Source organism: Crinia signifera, chromosome 19 (genome assembly GCF_055691185.1).
Source record: "Crinia signifera chromosome 19, ASM5569118v1, whole genome shotgun sequence".
NCBI classification, from domain to species: Eukaryota; Metazoa; Chordata; class Amphibia; order Anura; family Myobatrachidae; genus Crinia; species Crinia signifera.
In genome coordinates, this window is record NC_139226.1 from 39,304,480 (window position 1) to 39,326,213 (window position 21,734).

At 46.3% G+C, this 21,734-nt stretch overlaps 1 protein-coding gene across 2 annotated transcripts in view; it reads right to left on the reverse strand.

Annotated features, from left to right (window-relative positions):
- Positions 1-21,734, reverse strand: part of LOC146042410 (tetraspanin-4-like) — a 62,526-nt gene that overhangs the window by 16,653 nt on the left and 24,139 nt on the right. The window contains exons 2-4 of one of the 2 annotated variants that reach the window (XM_083162394.1): positions 6,181-6,260; positions 4,852-5,043; positions 2,481-2,555 (exon numbers count right to left, since the gene is read on the reverse strand). In XM_083162394.1, coding sequence (XP_083018520.1) covers positions 2,481-2,555; positions 4,852-5,043; positions 6,181-6,249 — 336 coding nt within the window. In that variant the 5' untranslated portion in view covers positions 6,250-6,260. Of the gene's footprint in view, positions 1-2,480; positions 2,556-4,851; positions 5,044-6,180; positions 9,420-21,734 lie in introns of those variants that run through there. The other variant, XM_083162393.1, reaches the window with a different exon arrangement.

The window sequence follows — 21,734 nt, forward strand, 5'->3', positions numbered from 1 at the left end:
AACCCGGACAGGGTTACTGCAGTATTATTCTGTAGAACCAAAACACTTCACCTCACAATACAATCAGACACTATACTGCTCTCCCTATATAACATTACACAGAGAACAGATAGCCTGATAGATTAAATCATCCTATTTCTGTTCGTAGTTCTGGAACTGATTGTCTGTCTCTACAGTAGGTTCTAATCAATAGAAAGATACAGAGAAGAAGATCGCATTATCACACATACGGGCAAAGCTCCGGTAATGGTTCACGACTGAAGATATTGGACACTAATAAGCTGTACTGCCCTGGGCATTGCGAGTGATTGAGCTATATATTATAATGATCTACAGTGCGCTATGTGTTCTTGCCTCAGCACCCCCTCCGCTCCTTCTTAGGAGATGTGTGGTTGGCAAAAAAAAAAGACAAATGGGCAAAAGTGTCAATGCTTGGCCAATCAGTTCCTGTCATTATTTAAGCACAGGGCAGAAGGCAGCAAGCATACCGGCATCTAGTAACGCCATATGCATGAAGAGTCTGGCAAAGGACGACTCTTGCGGTAACGGCCGTCCTTTGTGATGATAGCACATCCGAGTTTTGGACCCAGAGTCCTATCTGTGCATTCGTTGAATGAAGAGCGCTCCGTCGGGGATGCTGGAAAGGATCCGGTTGAATCCCTCACAGCAAAAATCCACGATAGACGCATATAGGCTTCCATGGGCAACACCGATTTGAAAATGGCGCTGCCCATCGCATCCAAGCCCCGGAATTTTGGGCATTCCAGACTTGGGGCATATGCTGACCGCGGCCAACCCTCAGAAAATTTTAAACTTTTTTGCGTCCCACCCATTGGGCCAGATGCACCAAGCTTCAAAAAGTGATAATGTGGAGAGTGATAAGCAACCAGCCAATCAGCTCCTAACTGTCATTTTTTAAATACAGCCTGAAACATGACAGTAAGGAGCTGATTGGCTGGTCGATTATCACTCTCCATATTATCACTTTTTGAAGCTTGGTGCATCTGTCCCACTGCCTGTAACATGGCAGTTAGCAGCTGACTGGTTGGTGCATTGGGCCTGATTCAGACCGTCAGCAGCATGCCCTGAGAAGGCATTGACCTGCCTGAGTTCCCAGGGGAATGCCCATTGTTTTTGTGGGGAGGCCCATAAAATGCTGCGAGTTGACCTGCTACCGCCGCCTGCCCTCCCTGTCCGAAAGGAACGGCTCTGTTTGCGCATGCACATAGTCGCACATGCGCCGACCTCCCAACAGTGGATACGGAGACGAATTCAGACCCGAACTAACGGGTCTGAATCGTCCCATTTTCAATCTCCACTTTGTCTCTCTTAAAGTGGGATACGGTCACTAGGTCTACAAGCAGATGGGCGACAAGCATTAGGTCGACACCATTAGGTCGACATGCATTAAGGTCGACATGGGTTATTATGTTGACACAAGCATCAGGTCGACATGGGGAAGGTCAACATGGGGATTTTCCCATTTTTTTTGAGCCGACATGTGCCGACAGGCGGTATTTCATGCCCTACCATCCACTAGGGCACGGAGGGAGAATAAAATAGTATGCCGAGTGCAGCAAGACATGCGAGGGGAAGCGGTGCTATGTTTCAGTTTCCATGTCGACTGTGTCAAAATTTCGGGACTAAAAAAAATTTAAAAAAATGCTCTGTTCCTTGACTTCCCTGGTAATGTAGGATTGCCATCACCTGTGGTGAAACACCTTTCTTATCAAGTAACTAGCTCCCCACAGGTAATTAGCTCCCCACAGGTGATGGCAATCATACATTACCAGGTAAGTCCAGGAACAGAGCATTTTCTCCCGCATGGAGAGGGTCAGGTAGGCAAGTATGATATAAAATCTACAAAAAGCCTTTTGTGTGCTCTCTGCTGAACCGTGCCGTCCTGATCTTCTGCCCTGGTTTCCTACACAGTAAATGCAGCCCTGACCTCATGGCAACAATGGCTAAATTTAGTATGTTGGGGATTCCAGAGTCGCTGCATTCCTCAGATGCTGCCTCTAAAGGGGTCATTCTGTGCAATACAAACACATTTGGAATAAATATACTGTAGCTGCCTCTTTAATACATGCTTAGTAAAAGACGCCATCACTGTAACACGTTTGTAGCTTGCACAGAACTTACCCCCTAGTAATAGTGCATTTTTTTGCACATTTATTGAATAAGATCTTTTATATGAGGATGTGTAATTGTTAAAATAAGTAGTTTAGTTTTTAGTTAAGACCACAAATTCTCAAACTCGGTCCTCAGGACCCACACAGTGCATGTTTTGCAGGTCTCCTTACTGAATCGCAAGTCAAATAATTAGCTCCACCTGTGGATCTTTTAAAATGTGTCAGTGAATAATGAGTGCACCTGTGCACCTGCTGGGTGACCTGGAAAACGTGGACTGTGTGGGGTCCCGAGGACCGAGTTTGAAAAACCCTGGTTTAGACCATTTACATGAAATATGGAGCACTTACGTCATCGTTGTAGGTGAAGAAAAGGACCATACTGATAATTTCCAGGAGGAAGATGATCAGCAGCACCACAAAGAACTGATGGAAGAAACAAAAACACCATTCACATTAAAAAAAAGAAAAAAAATAACAACATGGGGCCTGATTCAGGGTTGATTGTAGGTGAAAAAAACTCAAATGGATAAAACCATGATGCCCTGCAGTGAGGGCAGATGTAATATATGCAGAGAGAGTAAGATTTATTTGGGGGAGTTTTTTTCTGTGCAGGGTAAATACTGCCTGGTTTATTTTTACACTGCAGTGTATATTTCAGTTTACCCAAATCTAATTCTGCACATGTTGCATCTGCTTCTGCCAATTTGAGAAAGAGTAAAGGTCCATACACACTGGGTGATTATGCATGTATGGACAGCGATGATCGTGGGGGGGGTAAGCCGCTCAGTGCATACACACTGACCAGCTTTCCCCCTGCCCGGCGCTGTCAGTGGGGGGATGGAGGGCTTTGCATAGTTCAGCGCTATGCTCATCTGCTTTTCCACAAAGCCGCTCACCAGCAGATGAGCAGCTGCAGCTCCACAAAGCAGCTCACCAGCAGATGAGCAGCTGCCCCTTCACAAAGCCGCTCACCCGCAGATGAGCAGCTGCTGCTCCACAAAGACACTCACCAGCAGATGAGCAGGTGCCGCTCCACAAAGCCGCTCACCAGCAGATGAGCAGCTGCCCCTCCACAAAGCCGCTCACCAGCAGATGAGCAGCTGCCCCTCCACAAAGCCGCTCACCAGCAGCTCCCCTTCACAAAGCCGCTCACCAGCAGATGAGCAGCTGCCGCTCCACAAAGCTGCTCACCAGCAGATGAGCAGCTGCCCCTCCACAAAGCCGCTCACCAGCAGATGAGCAGCTGCCCCTCCACAAAGCCGCTCACCAGCAGATGAGCAGCTGCCCCTCCACAAAGCCGCTCACCAGCAGATGAAGCTGCCCCTCCACAAAGCCGCTCACCAGCAGATGAGCAGCTCCCCTCCACAAAGCCGCTCACCAGCAGATGAGCAGCTCCCCTCCACAAAGCCGCTCACCAGCAGATGAGCAGCTGCCGCTCCACAAAGCCGCTCACCAGCAGATGCGGGAGCACGCATCACCGCTCATTGCTAGGCCGTACACACTGGGTGGCTTTGAGCTGAAAGCCGCTCAAACTTGGTGTTTTGAGCTGCTTTCAGCTCAAAATCGCCCAGTGTGTATGGGCCTTTAGCATCTGCAATCAACTCTGAATCAGGCCCATAAAACACGATTATCGCAGACCTGTTCATCGTAACTGCGGGAAGTTGTGTGTAGTTAGTTATCTAGTACTATTATACCAACAACTTGTCCCATCCCGGTGATACAAATCACCCCATGTCTGGGACTGTGGCTGCCTATGGGTGGGTACCTCCTGAACATTGTATTAACACTCCTATTGAAATAATGCCTAATCTTATTTATCACTATTTTTTGTTCTGAATGTTCCCCCATACAAAGGAAGCCTTTTCCTATAGCTGTCCCATACAATATTATTACTTGTGAACAGCACAAACATGGCCGCCTCCACCTGAGCAGTGACCAAAGTGTGTGTGGAGGAAATGCAGTCTATCAGGGCTGCCATCAGGAATTTTGGGGCCCGGGACTCATTTCCAGTCTGGGCCCCGGGCCCTCCTCTCCTCACCTGACAACCTGGCTCCTGCTCCCCCATTTCCTCGTCTGCTGAGCTGCAGCCCGAAGGTCCCAGGGCGCAAGCTTCTTCAACTCAGGATGCCGGCGGCCAATTAAAATGCAGCTCCGGCTGGTGAGCTAATCAGAGCTTGCAGCTGATTGGCAGCTTGTACGAGAGCTCTGATTGGCTCAAAAGCAGCTGCAGCATTTTAAGTGGCCCCCGACATTCTGGGTTGAATAAGCCTGTGCTCCGGGACCTGCTTTGTTCAGCGCAGTGCAGCAAAGGCAGTCAGGGGGGTTGTGGTGGGCAAGATGAGCTGCCTGGGCCCTTCCAGAGGACGGGGCCCAGTAAAGCTGTACCCACAGCACCCCCCTATTGGCGGCCCTGCAGTCTATATAGCAGGTGTATTCAACTTACAGCCCCATCCAGTTCCTGTGGAATACACATCCCAGTATTCCCTTTAACAGTTTAGTCCCACTGCAGCCGGAAGACCGCATGTTGAATACCCCACTTATGAGAATGGGTATGGCAGTTTGAGACACAGAACAGCTTTCTTATAGGAGTTACTTAAGAAAGCTCTTCCTGCTTCCAGTTCCTTTTCTTTTTGGGGGAATCCAACTTTTTAAAAATCTTAAGTGGGCAACAGATATCTCGCCCTTTTCAATGCTGTATTGGCAAGTGTTAATGACTTACGGTCAGTAGGAGGCAGCGGTGTTCTGTCACGGCACCCAAGCAGCCGATGAACCCCACAACCATTATCACAGAGCCCGTCACCATGAAGAGGCTGGCGGCTGAAAGCGAAGGAAAAGAGATGGAGAGGGTGGCAAACTTTCCCTGGGTAACAGCCAGCCAAACCCCAACTCCCAGGATACCGCATCCTCCAAGCTGGAAAAGAAAGCAGAGAATGAGAATCCCCCTTCCCAGAATCCTCCTCTTCTTTATGCCTCCTGCAAGATCCCTGCCCTCTGACCCCAAGTCATTTATCCCCATACATCGACTCTGTATATGCGGCCTTGTGCAAATGTACACCCTAAGGACCAACAGCAATCATAAAAAAACATATTTAGCAAAACGTATGCAGTGAGCGTGCTGTGGATTTCTCGCTTCAGTGAATGCACAGTAAACTTAATAAACACCTCTCCGGCTGCTGGCGGTACGAGCAGTAACTCTAATCAGACTTGCAGCACCATTTCCAATATTTTAGAATGACTACAAGGTGATTATTTCAGTGGAAAAGTCATTGCCGACAGAATATCAGGCAATCTGTCTTTTACCGCAGCACGTTTTTATTTTTGACTCACGGGCTTAAGATATAATTATGTTGCAAAAAAAAAGTAATTACAAATAAAACAGAAAATTGTGGAGCGGGTGCTTTTCTGTGTACGCAAGTAGCACCGAGTGTGTTCCAGGATCTTTTATTGCAAGTTTAAGGATTTAAGCTTTGCATTACACTAGGTCAGGGATGGGGAACCTTCGGCCCTCCAGCTGTTGTTGAACTACACATCCCAGCATGCTCTGCAACAGTTGTAACATCGCCACATGGCAAAGCTGTAACAAGTCATGCTGGGATGTGTAGTTCCACCACAGATGGAGGGCCGAAGGTTCCCCATCCCTGCACTAGGTAAACAGGGCAGCCAGGAGTACTGGGCCCATTTATGAATGGGCCTAATTCAACATTGATCGGAAGGGGACAAATTTGGCTTTGTTCCGATGGTGGGGGGTGGACATCGGGCTTTATGGGAACGAAGGCCCATTCGTAAGGCGGGGTTTGGTTGACTCACAAGGGTGCGAATTTGCATCCAAAGGAGTCAATCAGAATAATCCCCTATGAACTAAAACATAGCATTTACCATGCCTTTTTTTTATTTATTAACTTTTGCTAAACCTTTTCAAATGTCTTCTGAACATAACTCCTCCCACTCATTTGCATGGAATGCCACCAGCACTAGGCCTGACTTTTGTCAAAAGGTGACATAGGAGGCAAAAGCAAAATAACTTCATGACTGGAGCCACTGTACTCACCCAGAAGATGAGGTTGAAGATGAACATAGTGATTTTGATGCACAGCAGACACCCTCGCGTCATACTCATCTTCTTAAGTTCTAGAAGTAAAAGAAAAGAGAGGTCCAAATACAGGACAATAACCCTGTTCTCCTTTTTGGTCTGCTCGGGTGTTTGCTCTTCTGGAGTAGGCTGCACCCCGCTGAAAGAACAACTGTCCGCAACCCCCCAGCGCCCTCTGTATACGCCTTTCCATCTGGCTTTGCGACCCCGGGGTGGCGAACTCTGAGAGTAGCTGGGGTCATCACTGCTTGAAGTCTGCATTCTCTATGAGTTGGACTAGTCTATAGTACAGAAGTCTCCTCAGTCTGCGGTTCTCCGACCAAGTGCCTTGGCCTGGATCTCAGCAGGGCCTAGAATTGGTCTTCTAGGATCCTTGTAAAAAGTCCAACCCGCCTTCGTTACTCTTCTACACACAAAGACTATTGGTCGGTCACATTGATCTAATCCTGTTCCTAAGTATATATTTGTAAATAGTGTTCTACATCAAAAATCGGCAAACAACGTACAAAGAATCCAAGCCACAGGTGATCCACCATGCTCCGACGACTGTGTCAATGGGCTTAGGCGTTAAAGGGAGAAGAGCGATGAATTATTGATGATTGCAAATGGAATATATTTAGGTTACAGTATGAAGCTGAAATTTAACATCATTGTATTTAGAATGATCAAATTCAAATTGTTACTGCCTTTGATCTCTCCTTCAGTACTTTGCATTGCTCCCCCGCTCACAGTACACATCCCACACTAATTAAAGGTTTAGTTTCACCTACCCCTGGGCTCCCTTTCATGTCAATTCTCCCAAGTATCACATAAAAAGGCTACACAGGAGTATATCATATCTCTGGAAAGGCAAAGTGAATGTATCTATGCAAATAACCTAGAATGGGGTATTATGGGGATAAAAATTCCATAGATTTATTATTTTCTGGACATGTTTTGCCTCTCCATACAAGACTAGACCAGGGCTGAATACTATGCGTCATCAACCAAGCAGATATGGTTTTACTGCTGATAGCTTATTTTACACAGGTCAGGGAGGAATCAGAGAGACACTTTCAGCATGACCCCCGTACATCAAATACACAGTGCTGTGGACAGCCAGGAAGAGAAAACCAGATGGTCAGATCATCTATTATTGCATCTAAAATGTCAGCAAAAACAATTTAAAAGGTGCCCAATTCCTAGCAGCCACAGATTATCATAAAAAAACATAGTCATAATTATTAAGCCCTTACAAGGGCAAGCGAGAACCACTGAATATTACAGCCTATTAACAAAACTGTAACAATTAATAGGATTGTTCTTCCCAGTTGGGGATCCCCAGTTTGGTGCCAAGAGTCCTGCTGTCGGGAAGTACTGGAATATATTCTTGCCCCTTGCAGAGTTTCCTGTGCGGCAGATTCAAGACTGTACAAAATTAACTATGACACTCCCTGATAATAATCAATGGTGCTAGATGGTGCAGTGTGTACGAATGAGAATTAATGCACTTTCTTCATTGTTCTTATAGACACTGTATCATCTATAGGAAAAATGACATTATTCTGCTGCAGTGACACCAATTCAATGACACCAAAAAAAAAAGTTTGGACCACACAATTCAGCAAGTAGAACAAGGTCATGCGAAAATCTCTGTGGTTCTTTAACGTAGAGGCCCAGGACCACCAGGGAGATAAGATAGCCTTACGTAGCCATAGAGATCAATCAACAAGACTTCTGCTACACAATGTAATACAGAATTGATTGAAGAAGCGCGCTATTCACACTTCTTAAAGCATAGTCTATTACTACAATACAATGACTATACTGCAACGGTTTATATTTCTGTATCACAGACACACTGCATTCAGTTTTTAAATGTAATATCTTAGATCACAAGATTATCGTGCAGCCAAACTCAGTGATGTGGGAACACTGCGGGTCAACCGTAACAGACAGAAGGGGTTAATGAAGACATGAAGCGAGAAGGTGCGGGGATGAATCTGGAGATCCAAAGTAGTGCTAAGTTCTGCAGAAAGTGATATCTAACATGTCAGAGAGAGGAGACGAGGAGGTCGGTATACATATATATTCAATATCGTTCCGCGGTGTATAAAATCCCAATTAGCATCCTAGGTCCTCAGTATGGACGGTCTCTTGGCTGTGTGGCTATTTATAAAGTCCAATCCTCCTGCAGCAGGCACAGCTGCCCGGATGGTCCTCCGTCAGCTCCTGGGGGACAGGTTGGTACAGCAGACCTCTCAGAGGGCATCTGCGCTCTCCGGGGGTGAAGATGCCACTGGTACCCCAGACACAGGATACTTGGGTGTATGACAAAATGCACAAATCGCCACCCACATTGCTAGATGCTCCAGATCTCCGGGTACCTCTAAATAAAGCAATTACGTTCTCTTGCTGCATTCACTCTGCAAACTTATTATGCACTAACAATCTATGCTGTCCTCTACGAAGCGGGGATGCGCTGTAGACCAGGCAGCGCACAAATGAGTATTTGCTTAGCTCAGATTACCAATTAGCCGTTTCAGGAAACACCAATAAATAAAAATCATACAGTGGACTAATAGACAGGGAATAACGGGTTGCAGAGGAGAATAATGGAACCGTAGCCATAGACACAATGTGCATCTTAGGATCTCTTGTATTGTCTGTTTTGCATTCTCAGCAAATAAGCACTTTCTCCTGCTCACAGGAGTTTGCTCTCAGACCCTCCAGCTCTGAGCAGCTAATCTTCAGGGAGCGCTGCCTATTCCAACAGCACTTTCCAGATGCGTCTCATTATTGAGGCTCCTGAATTCCATTATTAACAATTAGAAAACAATTCTGGTTAGGGTCTCTCGCAACTGCAGGAATCTGCCTTACGCCGGCCAATCTCTCTCTCTCTTGCTTGTTTTAATGAAAAGCGTTCCAGCACTGACAGCTTGTGATGTGGGTGAGAGGTTTCTTACAAGGCACAGCGGTAAAGGACATGGAAGATGGGGGAAAGACAAGGGGGGGGGGGATGCGAAATCCTGATAGTCACAGCACAGCCAGAGTCAGAGACGTGTAAGAAAGGAATAGGGGACGAGGGAATTGGAGAGGCATCAAAGTAGATCTAGGGAAGAGCAGGAGGACAGAGGGGGGAATATATATTCAGCGAGGGAGTGATGGGAGAGTGGTTTCGCTAACCGATAACAGGGGCAGATGGGAAGTGATGCAGGCAATAAGACACACATAAACATATGTAAGGATCACTTAAAGGAAAGTGGAGCAGCAGTGCTAGCGGAGAGGTGGGATGTTGCTCCGCACTGCAATGCAGCAACCGTACTTTTCATTGGAAAAAAATCTTGCAGAGACACGGGGGTCAAGGGTCTGGTCCTTTCACTTTCCGGGGCTGGGATTTTAAAGGGAGATAATAGATCAACGACAGATGGAGGTTGTCAGAGTCAATCCGGGCAGCCATGCTCTGTTCCTGCTCACATCCAAAGCAGGACAATAAACCGCTTTAAGTTTTGTCATATGCAAATCTTATAGTTGTCATGTAATGTATGTTAGGACAGACCGTGAGTCATTGTCAATAGCCCCCTACAAAAAAAAAAAGCACCTTACTTTTGCCTCCAAGGGGTTTATGTACTAAGATGGGAGTTCTATCGAAGATGGGATGTTGCGCATAGCAACGAATCAGAATTTACTTTTTATTTAATAACACCTTCTAGAAGATAATAGATTGGGGGCGGGATGTTCTAACATCCGCCACCCGTCTCCACCACACATCGCTCGTTATCCCATCCATACTAATCGTACGTATTTTTTATTTATTTATTAGCAGTTTCTTATATAGCGCACACATATTCCGCAGAGAATATTTGAACATTCACATCAGTCCCTGCACCAGTGGATCTTACAATCTATAATCCCTACCACATATACACGCACACACAGACATTCTAGGGAAGCCAATTAGCCTACCAGTATATTTTTGGATTGTGGGAGGAAACCGGAGTACCCAGAGGAAACCCACGCAAGCACAGGGAGAATATACAAAGTATGCACAGTTATGGCCATGGTGGGAATCGAACCCATGACCTCAGTGCTGTGAGGCAGAAATGCTAACCATTACATCATCCGTACTGCCCCACATATGCACTAACATAAGTGATTAGTATCGCGAAGGACAGCTCTTGCGATAAAAGCTGTCCTTTGTGATGCGGCACAGTCCCAGGACTTCTGGGTCCGAGACCCGGGAGTCGCTCTGCGCATGCGCAGAGAGACGGCGCTGGCCGAGAAGCATGCTGGGAGGGATCCGTTAAGGATCCCTCACACAGCGCTGCGGAGAGAAGCCTGTCGGCAAAAAAAAATGCAAAAACTCATGTCAACCTTTTGACTGTCTACCTTGCCATTGTCGACCTAATGCTTAGGTCGACCTTCCAACCCAATCGACCTATCTCGGGTGTCGACTTAAGACCTGCCGAACTTCAGTGGTGGACCCAATATGCATGTTGACCTAAATTGGGATCGAACCAATGACCCATACCCATTCCAATCGATGGTCATTCATTTCAGTTGGAGTTAGGTTGTTTAAAATAGGGCCACAGATTATACAATGGTTGGCCAATTTGGTTGAATTGACCAAAGTGATGCACCATACACACTGTAAAAAAAATTTGACCAATTTTGTTGAAAAACATTTCCATTGAACCCAGTGTCCTGGACGAAAGATGTTGACGAAAGATATTGAGGACAGACGAAAGATCTAGCTACAGTTTTTAGACTATTTTTTAAAGATATCCAAATTGAGCTGCATGCACAGCTGACGAACCATCTTGATGAACAACTGGCGGGTATGCGCATCGTCAACATCTTTCGTACAGGACACTGGGTTCAATGGAAATGTCTTTCAACAAAATTGGGCGGCAAGATCGCATGCGATATATCGTACGGTATAACTTTTGCATATGATATTGCATGCGAACCCAGAAGAGCATGTCTGCCTTGGCTGCAATCGGACACCTCTCCAGCAGCCAATGCAACCCACAGGGTCCGATGTGATGCACACAGGAACACACATCGCATCTGACCTGATGTTAATTATTTGGGGTCAATGTTTTTAGATGCGATTTATCGCCACAATTGCACCTAAAGTTTGTTTTTAGTCTTAAAGTTAGCTTAAAGTTAGTTTTATCACTGAAAATGTCAGTACAAGGTGTGAACATCAGAAGAAACCTTGGTAAAATAGCGATACATTACTTGATCAGTTTATTAAAGGTCAATTCACCTTTAAAATTGACAGTGACATTTTAGTATAGGCAGGCAGTGGCAAACGCAGGATTTTTAGAGGGGGGTTTCCAAATGTAATCCAAAATCTCCCACTCTGCAGCGCATTGGAGTAAGGGGGTTATTCTAATTCACTAATTCTAATTCCAACATTTAAATAACATAAGTGGTCAGGAAAAGGTTAAACTTATAATAAATAAATACAGAAACATAATAGAACCAGTACTGCACTTTCTAAGCTCACAATCTCCCACTTCATTGTAAGGCTCCTGTCTCTTCCTCCTGGCAGCTACTCTCTGGTCCATTGCGATGTTTGAGGGCTCAGATCCACACATACAGTAAATGTGGTAGAAGAAGCTGGTACACTGGGCATGTGCAGCAGCTCCGCTCTGTCCCTTACACTGCATGATGTGGTGGCAGCTCTATTGATCATACTATATACCAGTGCTATTGTCATAATCTAAGGCACGTTCCAAGTGGAGGGGGGTTTCCATGCAACCAGAACACCGCCCCTGCATTTATTTGCCTATGGCAGGAAATAGCTAATTATGGTGCATACCTCCATTTTTATAATCAGGAATTAGTTTTATAAACTTTTTGACAGACTTGACTTGCCATCACTACGGGGTGATTCAGGTTGGCTCGGTTAGCAGCGAATTTCGCTACTTAATGAGCGCTGAAACGTCGTTGGCGAGCGAACGTCCGCCCCCCCCCCCCCCCTGTGCAAATGTCTGACCTGGCATGCGAATGGATGTGGCCAAATGGGGCGAGCGCTGATGTCCTGTGACGTTAGCCGTCCGCCCTAAGCAGGAATAGACCCTCCTTCGTTCCCAGGGCAACACCCGGCGGTTTCATGGGGAATCCCATAAAACACTGATCATTCCCCTGCCCCGGCCCGTTCCCCAACCCCTGCTCATGCGACCGCCCTGCGAGTGTGATACTCTCCAAAGGCGTTAGCACATCGGGTTTGCGCATGTGTATTTTTTACCCATACGCATCCACAGTCCCGCAATAGGTCCCCAGATCTAATTTGCCTCAGAGCGAGCCAACCTGAATCACCCGCTATAAGTGTGGGAATCTCCTATTATTGAGATATTATAGATGGGATAAAAGAAAGAATTTGTATTTAAGTATCACAACGTCAAGCTGAAAAATGGCTTCTCTACAATAGTAGGTCAGACGTATCCCACCTGCTGGCGACGCGCTCGGCTTTGTATAAATATTTATTCTGCGGAATTCTCACACACATTCTGTGAATTGTCGGCGAGGTTCTGTTCCCATTGGATGGATTAGTAAGACGCTCTGGAAAGAGTTGTGCAGTACAGACGCGCACTGCGGAGAGACAAGCCGGTGATTAAATAAGAGTGCACATGACTACGTATGTGTCTGCAGCACATCTGTATGACATGTGAGATTCCAGAGATGTAATCCCATGTGCCAGGGTTAAATCACAGAGCTGACCTCAAGGGGCCTCCTGACCTCCTTGGAACTGGACCCAAAGATTCCCAGTTAACTAAACAGATGTAGTTATGTTTGCAGCCAATGGATCAGAAAGTTTATTCCGAGCTCCTAAATTGATCCATTAATAAAGGTTTGGCTGACCCAGTTCATTGGAGACAATGGGTGAAAGTTAATAGGATTAGAGATTCAGACAATGAGAGATTTGATAAGAAATCGTCAGATTTTTTTAAAGCGGCAATCATTTACACTGCAAAATCAAACTGGTTTTGCAGTTTAAATAATTGCCGCTTTAAAAAAAACCTGGAGATTTCTTACCAAATCTCTCTCATCCTATTACATTTCACCCAATATATCACATAGAATACATTATCTATCTATTCTGGAAATGTTTGTGAACAATGGTCAAACTTATGGTGTAATGGTTAGCATTACTGCCTCACAGCACTGAGGTCATGGGTTTGATTCCCACCATGGCCCTAACTGTGCGGAGTTTGTATATTCTCCCCGTACTTGCATGGGTTTCCTCTGGGTACTCCGGTTTCCTCCCACAATCTAAAAATATACTGGTAGGCTGATTGGCTCCCAACAAAATTATCCCTAGAATGTCTGTGTGCATGTAGATGTGGTAGGGAATATAGATTGTGAGCGTATCTAGGCACTGTGCCCAAAGCATGGCGAGCGCAGTGAGCCATGCGAGGGGACGCAGTGCACCGATAATACGGTGTCCATGTCAACATTCGGGACAAAATGTCGACCTTCATAATGTCTACCTAATGCATGTGTCGACCTAATACATGTGTCTGTCGACCTTCAGTGATCGATGTAATGTATGTTGACCTTCATTTGGGTGACCTAATGACCCCCATACCCCTAACAGCTTCATTACAGCAATCATGAATAGAAACTTTTCAATCCCTTTTAAGTCGAAGTGATAAAGCAAAAACTAGTGAGCCCCACCCCCATCCGAACAATAGAAATCTCCTAAAAGTGGCTCAGCGGCCAAAAGGAATATGAATTAATCTAATCCCATGGTGATATATAGTTTCACAATCGTTACACAAAGTAATCACTGGCTCCAGCTCTATGGATGATTTCCCAGTAGTGTGTGTGCTGCAATCTCATGCAAAGACTCACTTTATATATTTTTGCCTCCAGTATAATGATAGAAATGACTTCAGTTCTTCAGAGTTGATGAGAAGCGTTTATAAGAGCCGGTATGCGCACAGACTCATCATTACTAGGTGGGAAATAACATTCTTCTCTAACCCATAGTGGTACATAAATATAGCCGACTCACACTATAAAAACAGCTTGCCATGTTGAATAGACCATGGCCCTTATTCTGGTTCACTCTCAAATGGAAATTCCTTCTCAAATGGACAAAACCCTGTGCGCTGCAGGTGGGGCAGATGTACCTTGTGCAGAGAGAATTAGGGTCCCCAATGTTCAGGGTTTGCGCAGGTGTAAGCTTGGCAAAGTGCATGTGCGAACCCCGGGAGCGAACAGCTTCAGCAGGTTTCACACCCACCTAGTGGTCAGCTCCGGAGGCGGTAGGAGGGGAACTCCCGGTGTTTAACTGGCCACAGTACCATTTTTCCAGAGTTCTGCACATGCAAAGTCTAAGCCCTCTAATGCTCAGACTCTACTGCACTGTGCACTAAAGCGGCACAACGGCGGCCAGAAGTGAGGAGGGGCCCTGAGCAGAGGAGGCTGCATACGGGCGGAGGAGGCTGCATTGGCGGTCTCCAACGGTAACAAAAGTCAGTTCTAGCTGACTTTTATTACCGAAAGGAAGAGAAATCATTTGATGGTCAGAGACCCCTTCAGCTGCATGTGAGGGGATGTGGGCGATGCGGGCCGGTGTTTGTGGGGTGGCGAGCAGCGCTGACCTGTTCACTAGGCTGTGTATACTCTGAATCAGGATCTTTAAAGCCCCTCGGCACCTCCCGTATTTTTCCTATTTGTGATTTTTAGCAAGGGCCCTGACTAGTTACTGCTTTAGATAAGTAGACTCCAAGAATAGCACTATGGTGACATTGAAGCAATTTATCATTAACTACGGACGTGACTCTTGGAGAGATTTCTCCTTTTTCTCCAAAGTTAAGATACCAGCACTGGAAGAAGCCCGGAGAGGAGACTGGCAGCAGCACTTCTGGGGGCGGGGCTTGATATAGATATCATCAAGCCCCACCCCCAGTATGGCAAATCCTGCAATGTGCGGGTCTTCGAGGAGGGGTGGAGCTAAAATGAAGTAATTTGCATACTTAGCCCCCCTCCTGCTAATCTCCTTAACTTAATGCTGCTGCAGAGATGCAGGGGGTCCAGCAGTATCCGAGAGGGTTGCCCACCTTTCCGGGGGGCTGGGAGGGGGGCCCGGTTTTTGGGAACCTCCCAGCCATTCCGGGAAAGGTAGGCAACCCTGGAACTAACATCAGGAATGGTTGAAACTCTGCTGATCTGTATCTAGTCTAAAGATAAGTTCCTGAGTTTGGCAACAATGCACAGGAATTTATAAGACCGTAAAAAAAAAACAGACGTGTCCGGTTCCCATAAATTGTAAATACTGATTATATACATTGCAAGGCATGGTATAAATTCTGCTTGTGATGAAATCAGTGCACAAGTCATGGTTGCAGTCCGTCAGTAAATTTACCTGCAGTCTGTAATTGTTGTTATTTATATAGCACAGAGCATATAGCGCTTGGGAACACAATAAGACTGGGTATTACACAGACAGACAGAAAGCCCTTCCCGTCAATCCTGGCCTGTCAGTAAGAAATAAAAATACATAACAGTAGAAAATTAAAATATAAAAACTGTTTTCCGGTCTGATTAGATTAACGAGCCCCTGAGTCCAGTCCCTGGTTACTACTCTAGGTGCTAACCATTTTCCATATTTGATATATGTATTATTCTGAGAAAGCAAGAGAACGGAAACACTTCTAGTACAGAGTATGTGGAATTTATGTGGAATTTATACCACACCACATCCACTGGTTGCTAGGAGACAGGGTGAGCACTGACATAGGCCCAGCTGTACTGTGAGGGTCCTGTCCTATGCTTTCCATGGCTGGAGTCTCATTTACTACAATACTGCCATAGATGATGGTAGTTTGGGGTAGTTCCGGTTGACAGATCTACAGCATACTTACCTATCCTCCCGGAATGGCCGGGAGGGTCCCGAAAATTTTACCCCAAAATATATTTAGATATGTTGACGTTACCCCCTTGATTTGAAAGGAAGGAAATCATAGAATTGTAATACCCCCAGAAATTGATGATATACAGATAGGGCAGGCCTTATGCTTGCTGGCGAATCGCCAGCAGCATGCTGCTGGCGATCCGCCAGCAACACGGCGCGCCATCTGACTGAGACGCGCGTGCGTCCCCCACGCACGTGCGTCTCAGTATCCGGGCGGCCGGCGGGCGAGGCGGACGCAATACTGTCCGCCTCCCGCTCGAGGGGGGCTGGGGGGACCCGAGGAGGCTGTGGGGGGGTGCGGGCGCCCGGTGTGGGCACCGGGCGACCGTCGGAAGGGGACGGCAGCACCGTCGGAAGGGGACGCGCGCGCACCTCGTGCGCGCGCGTCCCCTTCCGACACACAGATGGCGCGGGAGCAGGGAATGGCGAATGGCGTCGCCATCGCCATCCCCTGCAAAGATGAGCCCGGCCCCATCTGTATCCTGCTAGTACGGTACACAGCCTGGCAGCCATTGATGATGATTACCATGTATGACTGTGTGTGGTACAAAACTTGTACCACACACAGCCATACATGGTAGTCATCATCATCAATGGCTGCCAGGCTGTGTGTGGTATAGCCACTGATAATGTGACATCCAGGCGACTATTAGCATCAGTATTTCAGTGACAGTCTGACTGTGCAATGTTATTCCCTAGACTAGAGATGGGTATACCAGTACCTGGACAGGAACCTATAACCAGGCAAAGAAACTTGTTGCCATAGCGACAGTACAGACTGCGCACTGCCGATACGGCGTAGCAACTATTTGACTCTACTGAAGAAGTGGGCGGAACTAGAGGCGGGGCCCCGGGCATCACGCAAGGAAGCATACACAAGGAAGTTATACACAAGGGCCTGACACACTGCACTGCCTCAGGTCCTTGTACGCTACAGTACTGTAACACACACAATATATAGTGATTCTATGTGTAACAAAATGAAATTCCTGGGGGTAATGGACGGTCGCGCTGCCGAGACACAGCCGGGCATGCACATAGATATATAGGCATGCCCAACTGTGTCTCGGCGGCGCTACCATCCATCACCTCCAGGGATTTCATTTTTACCCCATTTGGGGTCATTTGCCCCTGTTCCCTGACCACTGGTCCAGGCCCTCCCTGCCCGCAACAAACGACCCAGCGAGTGTGGAACTTTGTGGCCTTACGGCGCCATTTGTGTTGCCTGTATGTACACAGTTTGCTGTGTGAGGTGAGCTACAGTTAACGTTCTCTAGTCGGTCATCGCTCCAAGTTAGGGGCAGCCAGTGAGAGGAACGGTGACCATTTCCAGTGGGGCAGTCTCAGGCTGGAGCTAGGAACCAGCTAGAACAGCAATAGCATGAAACACCTCCTGTGCTGAATGAAGTTCATGTAGGGGGAACACTAGTCCCAGCAGGGGGGGTGAAGATGCTGCAGCTTTCCCAGAGTATAATTACTCCCAAGAAGCAGCTGGGAATAAACTCAGCCTACAAAGTGCCAGTCTGGCTCCACTGATATGTATCATTCAGTAATAATGACAAAGTTCCCAAACACATGAGGTCTCTCTCCAGAAGAGGAACTCATAAACGCTTTCCCTTTATCAGCTGTAAAACAGCTGGATTATGTAGTTAAAGCTGAGCAACACATTAGCATCAGCATTATTTGTACTACAGTCTATTTATAAGGCACCATACATTATTTCCGCAGCGCCGTCCAAAGCAACTATGCAAAACCTTCCGTGCTAGAAAATGTATAGTAAGATAAAATGCTATGCAAGTGCGACATATAAGCTATGTTGAACTAATCATCCCAGCATGCCCTGTAACAGTTCTCATAACCAGGGTCGACCGACCCCGGTTATAAGAAGGGTTATCCTGGGATTCCCTCTGTGTAATGGACAACCCGGTTTAGGGGGTTATTCTGGTTCACTCGTAAAGGCAAATTCCTTCTCGAATGGACAAAACAATGTGCACTGCAGGTGGGGCAGATGTAACATGTGCAGAGAGATTTAGATTTGGGTGAGTTATTTAGTTATTAGGGAAAATACTGACTGCTTTATTTTTATACTATATAGATCTCACTTTGAAGTAAAAACTCCGCCCAAATCTAACTCTCTCTTACATCTGCCCCACCTGCAGTGCACATGTTTTTTTTTTCCATTTTAGAAGGAATTTGCCTTTGCGAGTGAACCAGAATAAGGGCCTTAATGTGAAAGCGTCGGACCCCAGTCAGAGCCGGATCGGACCTGGAATCGCGATGTGGAAGGGGTATTAGTAGGATTTCTCATTGTTTCCATCCCAATTCTGCCTCCGTTTGTGCTGGTAAATAAGCTGAAGATCAGTTCTGAAATATTGTGACCACAAAGGTCGAGAGCAGCGCTGAAGGCGGAAGGCCTGGGAAAGCTGGGCCAACTTTAGATCCAGTATCAATAATAGTTATCTGCAATGCTGAGCCAGCTCCCTATTCCGACTTTACGAGGGGACGCGACAGGGTCACTAGAGGAAGTGAAGCATTCTATAGTTTGTGCACTGTACTGTACAATGTGGTGCTGACTCATCAGCTGTCCTGCCATCCTTCCCATCATTCAAAGCCCATGCAATGTAACATTTGTCATTCTCCGTGAGAACCTGCCTAGTAAGAGGCATTGCTGAATCCAGTACATGTGGCCTGCGTATACAAGGGGGCAACACACCAGCAACTGCTTACAAACTGCTGACTGGCATTTCTACTGTAGATAGACCTTCAAATTTAAGAAAACATTTTTAGGGGGAAATGTAGCCTGTGGCTTGCACGCATCGGTGCAAGTCTGGCCAATGTTTTAAAGGGGTAATCATTTGATTTAACAGGTAAACACAACCTGGTTTTGCCTTTTAATAATTGCCCTTTTAAGACATCAGCCAGACTCTCTGGTGCTGATCCCTGCAATTTGGATGCTATTACTTTTACCCCTTCCTTTTAATGAGAGCAGGGGCAGATAGGGCATGAGCTTTGCTTGCAGTGTTGGAGGTCTTCTGGTGGTCTATGACTTATCGCAAGAGCCTAGATTTGGTGACCTGGGCTTATCAGGGCCAAGTCTGGCTTACTAATGGCCAGATTCAAGATCAGAATGCATCCTGGTGGCCTGCCCTAACTCAGGGACCAGACACAGAACTGCTTCACCCTGGGAGTCCTCCCAACGGCCCACATCTTATAGTAGTTACTGTATATGGAAAAGTGCTTTGATTGCTTTGATATCAAAGCAAAAGACAGAACCATACACTACCATACCTCCCAACTGTCCCGTTTTTTCGCGGGACTGTCCTGTTTTTTTTTGGGACGGTCCTGCCTGGCAGTGTCCCGCGTTAGGGGGGGGGCAGTTGGGTGTCCCCCCAGCCTGAAGTGAATAGATGTTGTGCACATGCGCACAGTGTCTATTCAGCGACGCAGAGGGCAAAAAATGGGGTGTGGCCCAATGACACCTCATTTGCATAGACCCATCCCTCATTTGCATAGACCACTCCCCCTTTTTGGGCACATGCGTGGCTCCTGTCAAATATGGCTATCCAAAGCAAATCACATGTGATATATCGCAGGTGCTAAAACCTGTCACGATGTGCACTTATCGCCTTTGATGTAGAAGGCCCGATCTCTGACTCCGACCTGATGCGCACAAGATGGGATGTCAAACACATGCAATTTTTCAATTTTCATTGGATTTCTTGGCCCATTCCATTGGAATTGGGTGCTAAGTGGACAAAAAAAACTTGAAAGACTCCTGTCAACCTTGCTACTGTTGAACACGTTCCCGTCTACCATCACAGGAGTTGATCTCCCGTCACAGTCTAACAAGATGCGCTCGAGCAAGTTTAGGCATCTAACTAGACACCATCGACCACTAGTGGTCGATCATGGTATTACTGACCTAAATATGGTTGATCCTATATCCCAGGCCAGAACCCTTTCAAAGCCTTAAGCTGGGTACACACTAGATAAACTAAAAGGTTGATTTAATTTTAATTTTATGTAAAGTCAATGTAAATTTAACAAAATGTATGTATAGTACTTCCAGATTGTTGGTCATACTGCTTGTGATTAAACATAGAAACATAGAATTTGACGGCAGATAAGAACCATTTGGCCCATCTAGTCTGCCCCTTTTTTACCCTTCAGGTAATCTCAATTCATATGTCTATCCCAAGCATATTTAAATTGTTCTACTGTCTTAGCCTCTACCACCTCTGTTGGGAGGCTATCCCACTTATCCACTACCCGTTCTGTGAAGTAATTTTTTCTAACATTTCCCCTGAACCTACCTCCCTCCAGTGTCAGTGCATGTCCTCGTGTTCTATTACTTCTTTTCCTTTGAAGAAAATTTCCCTCCTGTACCTTGTTAAAACCATTGATATATTTGAAGATTTCTATCATGTCCCCCCCTTTCCCTTCTCTGCTCCAAACTATACATTATATACATTATAAGTCGCGGTGGACCCCATAAATGACAGATAATAATACCATTCTACTAGTAGCAGTGTACAATTTCCACAGCATCTATATTGGGTTTGTCGGCAAGATGAAAGCTGTGTAAATACTCTGGGGTCAGACCTTGTACTAAATAGAACACTGGGACATGCAGCTGGAGCGGGCTCCGGTCATTACAGCCTGGACGGCTGCATCCTACTTCTGCACAATCTATAAATACAGCTCATTACGGCGCTCCCTGTCCGCCCAGCAATGTGAGCACAAGGTGACACTTCAGTGGGAAAACTTTATGTGAGCGAGTGGACTTTGGAAGAGATAAACATACATACTGTATGCAAAATGGGATTACCAGTGTGCCGACACTAGCATCCCGAAAGAAGGAATCCCAACAGTGGCAGGAAAGTACACTCACCATCCCCAGCCCCCTCCTAAACTTCCCATCTAGCAGCCTAACCCCCCCCCACACACACACACACACACACACAGCCTGAGACTTCCCGCTAGTGCCTAACCCCTATATCCCATCTGTTAACTCTGCCAACTATCCTGGATTTAGGTGGTATATTCATTTTTTAAAGAATTTCTCTCCTTCATGATTAGGCCAGAAGTTTGGGAGGTATGTTCCTGGCAGTAAGGGACATTTTAAGGCACAGATTCACAAACTCCACCTTTACCATCCAGATTTAAGGATAGCCCAGCGTGAGTCCAAATTCTAAAATCAAATTGACTATTTACTTCACCTGTGCTGAAGCATGGGTATCTTTAAAACCATGACAGTAATGGAGGAGTTGGGAAATGGTTTTAAGGGAAAGGAAAGTGACAGGAGGGACGGTCCATGAGCTGGAAGCACTGGCCACGCCCACATCAGCACACTTTTCTGTGTGCATTAAACCCGCTCTGGCTGTCATAAATGCAAGGACGTATGGCTTAATGACTGCTGGTGTCACCTCCAGCACCGATGGAATGTGTGATACAGGTAAAGGGGGCCTTATCACATCCCCTTTCCTGTACTTACAAGGGGCAGTTGAAGACCCCAAAATAGGTACAGGCCATTAAAAAGTGCTACTGTACCTGTCAAAAAGGTACAGTTGGATAGCATGTGTGATATTAAGCTATACGT